Source organism: Kryptolebias marmoratus, linkage group LG13 (genome assembly GCF_001649575.2).
Source record: "Kryptolebias marmoratus isolate JLee-2015 linkage group LG13, ASM164957v2, whole genome shotgun sequence".
In the NCBI taxonomy this organism is placed as follows: Eukaryota; Metazoa; Chordata; class Actinopteri; order Cyprinodontiformes; family Rivulidae; genus Kryptolebias; species Kryptolebias marmoratus.
In genome coordinates, this window is record NC_051442.1 from 13497571 (window position 1) to 13506268 (window position 8698).

General features: G+C 39.7%; 1 protein-coding gene across 1 annotated transcript; it reads left to right on the plus strand.

Annotated features, from left to right (window-relative positions):
* Positions 1-6865: 6865 nt before the first annotated feature.
* On the plus strand, positions 6866-8416 carry gsx1 (GS homeobox 1). Its single transcript, XM_017418029.3, has 2 exons — positions 6866-7494; positions 7610-8416. The coding sequence occupies exons 1-2, from the start codon at positions 7116-7118 to the stop codon at positions 7963-7965; spliced, it is 735 nt and encodes a 244-aa protein (XP_017273518.1). The 5' UTR covers positions 6866-7115; the 3' UTR covers positions 7966-8416.
* The last annotated feature ends 282 nt before the right edge of the window (positions 8417-8698 follow it).

Sequence of the window (8698 nt, forward strand, 5' to 3'; positions counted from 1 at the left end):
TAGGTTAAATGGAAACTCTAAATTGTCACTAGGTGTGACTGAGAGTGTGAATGGTTGTTTGTCTCATTTGTCTCTATGTTGTCTCGTGATAGACTGATGACCTGTCTGGGGTGTAGCCCGCCTCTTGCCCTGTGACGCTGAAGATAGGTGTCTGCTCCCTGCCAGCCTGCATGGAAAAGTAGGTAAAGAAAATGGATGGATGGATGCATGGATGCATGGATGCATGGATGCATGGTTGGATGGATATTCCAGTAGAAGTGCTCTAAGCTGCACCAGAGGTGCTACATCTAGGAATGTCATATCATATAATTCATATATCATCTTATTTCTGCCTAAATTTCTGTATAATGCGAAATTCCCAGTTGGTGACATTTTTGAGGCTGATGCTGTTTTAAGACGGCAGTAATCCACTTTGGTCTCGGCTCAGACTAGCCTATAGCTCATCAGTCTGGTCTGAATTAAACTCTGTTTCTCCAGATTGAAGCTGTTCAAAGAGCTATCTACAGCAGGTAAGATATTTGTTGTTCCTAACATTTGTACAGGAGCCCACTTCAGAAGATGCATTTGCTTGGTTGTTACTTGTGGAGTCCACTTGTGTGTTTTATACTTTTTGTAGAGTCAGCTACATAATAACTGAGTGAGGTGCAGATTTTTATTTATTTTTTTACTCTGACTCATCTGTTACACAATCTGAAATGACTTGTGTTAAAGATTCGTTGTTGTTGTTTTATCCGAGGTCTCAGTTTCCTGCATCAGCTTTTAACACATATTGTTTATTTTTACATGATGTTGTATGCACAACACAGATATTTGATCATTAGTTTACTGCGTGTTATTTTTGAGCTCAGCATGTCTGGATGCAACAGACCTGAATTCAAACACATCAGAGAGGCAACTCAGTTTTTTCAGATTTTCAGATAACCCAAAATAAATAAATATGAACACCCTTGAAGCCTATCCATCCATCCACTTTCTTTATTTGCTTGTTCCTGTTCAGGATCAGAGCTGGAAGTTTAACTCCTGCGGTCACCGGGTGTCAGCCTGGACAGGCCTCCAGTCAGCCTTTTAAAACTTTCTAAAACTACACATGCTTTAGTCTGATGCTTTGTCAAATTCTTATCAGTTTTATAAATGCCATTTTACAAATCACAAGGGCTATAAATACTTTACTAATAGTAATTACTACTGTGAGTTACTCTGGCAGTACTTGAAAGTTTTATTTGTCTGACTTTAAAAACAAATGAGTCCTGAAAGACAAATGTGCTATATTGGCCCCGAAGGACTGGAGTCATACAATGATCCAGGTTTCCAAAGACCGCAGAAGAAACAGAACTGGAGCGGAGTTCTCACGCAAATCAGCTTCATAAAAACAAAAGGACTCTAAACTTGGCATAAAGGTTTTTGGTAGAATTCAGTGTTTCTTTGACAGCTCGGCCAAGGTGATCATTGAAAAGTAGTAAAAACAATTTGTAGGAATGAGTCCGTAATTAAAGTTAAATTAAAAAGAGCTGCATTAAATGGAAATATGTTTGTTGATTTTAAATTAAAACAGATGTCCTGCTGTTCAATTTAGAGAAAAATGCAAATAACAGCAGGATTTTAGAATCAGGTGACATTCAGGTGATGTTGCACAAATCACTGAGTTGCATTCTGTATTTACTGTATTTGTTTTGTTTTAAGCTCACACCGTTTTTATTTTTTTTACTTTATGTATTTTGATAGATTTGTCTTTAGTTACATTTAATTAGTAGTAGACATTTGAAATAATATCTGAGGGGACAACAAGGAGCATATAGACCTATTTGACTACTCCAGGCAGCTGCAGAAACATTAGCAAACCCTTTTATTCCTCTATCAGTGAATATTTTCATTGAGCCTTGTTTATATGTTGTTTATCTTATTTGTAAAAAGGAAATATATCACTAACAGTCCAATTCATGTTCTACTGTGAAAAAAACTCTCATTTGAAATAATCAAGTAGCCATTCTAAGTAAAATATTTAGAAGCTGACTCAGACCTATGTACTCTATATTCTATCATCTACAATTTATATATATATATATATATATATATATAACGGCACTTTTATTGTAATTCTATCCTCTTCTGTACTTGTTGGCTGATCTCAGTTATCACAACCAGCCCTGGACTGAAACAGCTAAAATAAAAAATAAAAAACCATAAAGATAAGTAAAACTTTAAACAATTTAAAACTGTCCTGCACTACATCCTCCTATATTTATACAATATTTATATGCACAAATCTGAAAAATATATATTTTTTTTAATTTGTTGGATTTAAAAACAAAAAATAAGACTAATATATAGCAACTATATTAATAAAATTCATTATTTATTTAAAAGAAATATTAATTATTCCAGCAGATGTTGGCTGAGAAAGGTATCAAACTCTTTAAGTAATACAGCGTTTTTAAAACAAAAAGGTTAAAATGTTATGCTCTGTTTAAATGCAAACTTTACATCTTGTGTGTTAAGAAAGTAGTTTACGTGTTTTTTCTATGATTGCTTTGGAGCAATTTTGAAAACACTTAAGTTTTCCTCAAAATGCTCCACAAATGATCACAATCACACACAGATCTTTAGCAACATGAAACACTTTAAATACATTAAATTATAAAAGCTATAGTTTGTCACCTCATATAGCTAATGTAGGGCTCTTTTAACCATTTTTACACTCATCTGCTAAACCTAAAACACTTTTAACTCTTTTTCTTCATTTATCATGATCACTGTTAGTGTGGTATACAGTGAAAGTACAAAAATAAATTCACCAAATGCAACATGATGAAAAGATTGATTACTTGTCATAAAATGAAGTCAGGACAAAAAAATATATGTGTTTTTCCATCTGGTGTAAGCTCAGCAAACATCTTTGTGTAATGTAAAAAAAAATGAATCCAACACACTTACAGTAACTGTAAGGAAAGAATCTCTGATCATCTCTTCAGCACTGGTTCTTGCATGGATTTCATTTAATACAGGCGCTCCTCTTCTGTTCTACTACCTCTTCCTCTGGCTGTGCCTCCTCCTCCTCCTCCTCCTTAGCCTCTACCTCCCTTGTCTTCTTCTTCTTCGACTCTTTCTCTCATCCTCATGTATCCTCTTGACGCCTTCCAGTTTTTGGCTGAAAACAGGTGAACTCACCTGCTGCTTTTCTGTAGTGCACATATGCCTGATTGGTGTTTTTACTCACCTGATAAATGTGTTTACTTGACTTGTTCATAAATGTGGTCTTAAAAAAAGTGCTTTGAAATAGCAAAGAAGTGACATCATGATATATTTCTGCGTATAAAGAGATACACGTGTTTAGTGGCTGATTTTGTGCTTATTGAGGTAAAACTGGGTGTGTTTCTTGCTGCTCGAGTGTGAGATTTTGCTAACTGTGGGAGAAAGAATTAGAGTGTAAGCAGCCATAAAAAGTAGTAATATTGATTTAGTTGATGCCACACATTTAATGTTTGATTTATTATTGCCTGGTGCCAAAAGGTCAATTTGGAGCCATAACGCTTTTGCTGTGTGTGTGCGTGTTATAGGCTATATATCCTCAGCTGATTACCTTTTTGACTTAAACCAATTCAATATGGCCACCGCAGATAACTAACATTAGATAACACAAAAATGGCTGTAACTCAATCCATTTTTACAGATATTGTGTTAAAATTTGGTTTGATTGTAGCTGAGAGTCACTCACAAGCACATACTCTAAGTGCTGCTCATTGCCCTACAGCTGTGCTTAAAACTTCAGCATTAACTGCTACAGTCAGCCCTGTTTGTCTGTTAGCAAAATATCTTAAAAACCACTGGACAGATTTTCATGAAACTTCCAGAAAGTAATCGTTGGACGTCCATCTACATCTGATTTACTTTCAGATTTGACCAAATTGAAGATGGCCATGGCAGCTAATTGACCTTAGCTAACACAAAAATGACTATAACTCAGTCAGTTTATCAGATATTGTGCTCAAATATGATGTGAGTTACTGAGAGTCATTCACAGTTCATACTTTGAGCATGACATATTGCATGCGGTTGTGCAAAAAGTATATTTTCAAGGTTTGACCAAAACAGGTATAAAAGGTGGCAGGTGATGTGTACTTCTTTAAGGAATAAAACCCTTTAATTTTAATAAATTTAATTAAAAATTCAACCTGAGTTTAAATATGTTTTATCTCAAATGATCATTTTTTCTGATCAAATCCTCAATGGTTACTGAAACACCTGATTTTAGACGTTATCAGTCACCATTGTGCTTGATTACAAAAGAGATGAGCCCAATATTTCATTTGTTGATTTTTGATGTTGTCAATAAACATGTTAATTGTATAACTAAAGTCTGAGTTCACCTGTGGAGCATTATATCTGTCACTTCATGCTTCCATCAGCCGGCAGCCTGGCTTTGTCCATCTCCCTCTCTCTTAAGGATTCATTAGTCCCCACAGACTCCAGCAGCTTTCAACATATTGCACCATTCAGCTGGTACTTATGTGTCATCTGTTATCTATTGGACTGGTGTTTCTGCTGAGCATATGAATGATAATCAGGCCTTTGTGTGTCCATAGAGGTGCAGTCTGTGATGTTGCCTCAGGGGGAGATTAGTGGTGGTGGTGGTGGTGGTGGGGGCAGCCGGCCCTCTGTGTCACGTCGACAGTCACAGCGCCAATCCACGGCTGGGCCGAGCCCCACTGGGACCTTAAATCCTGTTACACTCTCAGCTAAAACCATCATTTGTATTAGAGATGTGTGGGTGTTTAAGTGTGTGTACACATTAAGTGTCTTAAACTATGAATTATTCATATCAAAAAAGAAAAAGGAGATATTGACTACATCTCCATAAACAGACTGCTCTCTTTATGTCACCGGGGCACGAGATCTTTGGGTGTAATTGTGTAAAAAAGCCCATGAAAATGTGCTTCACCAACGACACATGGTCAGTGTTATCATCGGGGATAAAACTGAGTGATGGCAATTGTTCCAACTTAATATCTTATAAATAATTTACAATATGAGGGGTATTGCTTCCCCCTCCCTGCTATCAAACATTTCTGTTAAGAAGCTTTAGCTCACAGCTGTATGCTGAACACATGAGTTAGTCTGCTTTGTGAGCAAAATATATTTATATGGATGATATATTTTCATAAGTGGCTATAGATTATAGCTTTGAGATTGTGCAGAAATGTAAGAGTTGTAATGTGAGAGCGGCTATTTTCCTCAATTATTCGTCTCAGTAACAAGTGATTATATGGAGAGGGAGATTCTTTGCACTTCTAGCTGGAGCCTCCAGAGGGAGGTCAAAACTATTTGTCAGTCTCCAGTTGGGATTGCAAATTAGGATGAGCCTCTCCCCTGCGTGACGACCCACAAAACCTCTATTCCTATCCACGGGAGGACTGCTGTACATGATTTGAAAATTAGAGCCTTTGATAACATCTCCATGTTGAGCAGTGGGCACTGGGCTGCCCCTATACAGACCACATATATCTGCTGCTGAAAAAGATTTGACTCATTTGTGACACATGTTGCCTTTTATTTGTGTTGTACTGCACACTCTGGGGAGCCACGAGGAATAAAGGCAAATGATTTGTTTGTAAGCCATTAAATAGTCTGCCAATCTTTTTTTTTACACCAAATAAAAGACTAATAGGAAGATTATAGGAACGCAACGGGTTTTTTGTCCCGATGATTGTGCCTCTTTAAAAGGTTTAAATGCTTTTAATTTGTTCCTAATGGCGCAGTCTAATTACAGGTAGGCTTTATGAAAGACTGTCAGTGCAATTAGAACATCAGGCCTCTTCAATGAGCAGAAAACAGATCAACGTGACAATTCATACGAAACAGAGGTCATAAAAACAACAACAAAAATACAAAGATGAGTTTCTGTCTGGTAATAAAGATAATACAAACGATAGATGGGGAGCGTTCTTTGTTGTTGCGTAAAAAGGACGTTGTTATGAGGGGGAAACTAAATCAAACTCCACTATTTGCTCCCATATTCCGACTCCGCTGCCTTTGAAGATATTGTTCAGAAAGGCCTAAAGTGAAAGAAAATGTTTTCCTATTACTTAATTCAATCGGAGCGCGTGAGGCGGGGGCTTTTACGCGCAGCGCGCAGGGCTCCTCCATGACAGAGCCGCCTTTGTTGCGTCTATCCGCCGCTGTCACACACTTTAATTCGACTCTCTTTCTCCCTCATTCAAAGCCCTCCACAATGACATTCAATAAGGGCCGCAGAGTGAAAACCTGGTTATTTTTTACATATTCTCCCCCCCCCCCCCCCCCCCCCCNTCCACTCGGCAGGGGCCCGAGCAAAGGAATTAATCACTGCTCTTTAACAGCACTGCCTCCAGGCGATGACTTGTCCCTGCTTTTTTGTACGCAGAAATGACACATTAACCCTAAAATGGATCAACTTTACATTCAGCTGTTGCGTTTGTGTGTAGCGCTGTCAGTGAAAGAGACGCGCAAGTGCGCAAAAGTTGAAATTATCCAAACAAATAAAATAAGTTTCAAAATATGAGGATTCCTTTCTTTTTAAATTGAGCCGAAAGTTTTAGTGACTTTAACTTGACAGAAAACATCACTAAATTCAGACAAGTTCAAGCCATGATTCCCAAACAACTGATGTGAAATTACAGCAGAGGACAAGCTCCAGTTCTAAACCTTAGTCCTCACTCAAACTGATTGATATTTAAGACAAAAATATTAAAAAATAAAAAATAAATAACTTTCCAAACGTTTTCTCCCGCAAATTTTAAGCTCAGATAAAATGAGAGTGATGATAAAAGGGAGAATGGGCAGTGCCGCCTCTTTCGGCGTGGGTGGGGCTGACAAGAATAGACTACATTATGCAGTTCATTTAGTTAACAAGTGAAATAATAGGGAAGCGTGCAGTGGGAATGCCTGGAGAAAGGCACAAAACCCTATTGAGAGCTCTTGGCCGCTTGCAGCGTAACCGTCACATGGCCGAACCGAGTCCACGGCGGACCTATTTAAAGGCGAGGCTCTGTGCGCCTTCAGCACCACTTCGCTGTCCACCGTCCCGAGTAAGGAGCGCGCACTGACGCAACGAGCCACGCATCAGCAACAAGTCCGCCACCATGCCGAGGTCTTTTCTCGTGGATTCCTTGATTCTGAGGGAGGCCAGTGACAAAGGCAGCGAGAACAACCCGCCTCTGTTCCCCTACGCCGTGCACTCGCCGCACCACCCGCACGCGCTGCCGGGCTCGTGCCACTCGCGGAAAGCCGGGCTGCTGTGCTTCTGCCCGCTGTGCATGGCCGCGTCCCAGCTCCACCCGTCCCCGCCCGCGCTGCCGCTCCTCAAGGCGTCCTTTCCCCCCTTCAGCTCGCAGTACTGCCACTCGGCTCTGTCCCGGCAGCACTCCGCGTCCAGCGGCGTCAACCTGAGCCACGGAGCGGGGATCTACCCGGCCGCGTACACGGTCCCCGACCCGCGGCAGTTCCACTGCATCTCCATTGGTGAGTAAAGACTTTACGCGTCATTGTGAAAAATAAAACCTTAAATCTTTACTTTTTTTCTTATAATATCCTTCTCAACTGACTGTGCGTTACTTTTTATTTTATGTTCTATCAGAAAACAGTAACGGCAAACTTCAGAGCAGCAAGCGCATGCGCACCGCCTTCACCAGCACGCAACTTCTGGAGCTGGAGCGCGAGTTTACCTCCAACATGTACCTGTCCAGGCTGAGGCGCATCGAGATCGCCACGTACCTGAACCTGTCGGAGAAACAGGTGAAGATCTGGTTCCAGAACCGCAGGGTGAAGCACAAAAAGGAGGGAAAGAGCGGCGGCGGCCAGAGGACTGCGTCACACAGCTGCAAATGTTCCTCCCTGTCGGCCGCCAGGTGCTCGGAGGAGGAGGACGACGACATCCCCGTTTCTCCAGCCTCATCCGTAAAGGAGGACGTGGACCTGTCCGTCTCCCCCTGAACTCTCTCCTCTGAAATATTTTCATCCATGCTGCCAAAAAAAAAGAAAGAAAGAAGGGGAGAAAATTTGTGACTGTTCCACATTGTGTTCAGCCGTTTGTACATAAACAGATATTTAATCAGGGAGATCCCCTGAATTTTTGTATAGCTGTATACACGTTGTACGTTTTGTATGTAGTTTTTTTCTGAAAACAGTCCTCCTGTTGTTGCCAATCCGTTCAGTATGGTAGGCATATTTGTAAAGAAGAAAACAAATCCCTAAACAATAGGAACACTGTTGATTAGTATTTTGGGGAGTAAAAGTATTTTTATTGTAAACAACTGGTTGGATTTTGTGGATCTCTTTTTAAAAAATAATCCTCCACTGTCACGTGACTGAGACCACTCTGAAATTATATCTTCAGTGTAATTGAAAGATATTTATTTATTTAAAAATGTTAAATAAAAATATTTCCGAGTCGTAGACGTGTGAACTAAGTGTTTTTTGCGCACCATGTTTTTGCGCACAGAGGGCGCGGACACTCGGGTTAAAGTTTTAAAGGTTTGGATAATAATTTGAGCAGAAAATTATATTTATATGGAAAACAAACATATCTTTTCAAAACTTGTTTGATGCCATTTGCTCAAAATAGAAACATTAGTTATTATTTTTTTAGATATTTCCATTGGTGTTTGGAAACTTTTTCATGTTTCTTTCCTCTTTTCGGACACACTGGGCTCAGTTTCAGACCAAA

Excerpts from the sequence above, each read along its gene's own strand:
- gsx1 (XM_017418029.3), top strand. The coding sequence starts at position 7,116 with ATGCCGAGGTCTTTTCTCGTGGATTCCTTGATTCTGAGGGAGGCCAGT. Across the intron at positions 7,495-7,609 it reads GTTCCACTGCATCTCCATTG|AAAACAGTAACGGCAAACTT; the intron begins GTGAGTAAAGAC and ends ATGTTCTATCAG.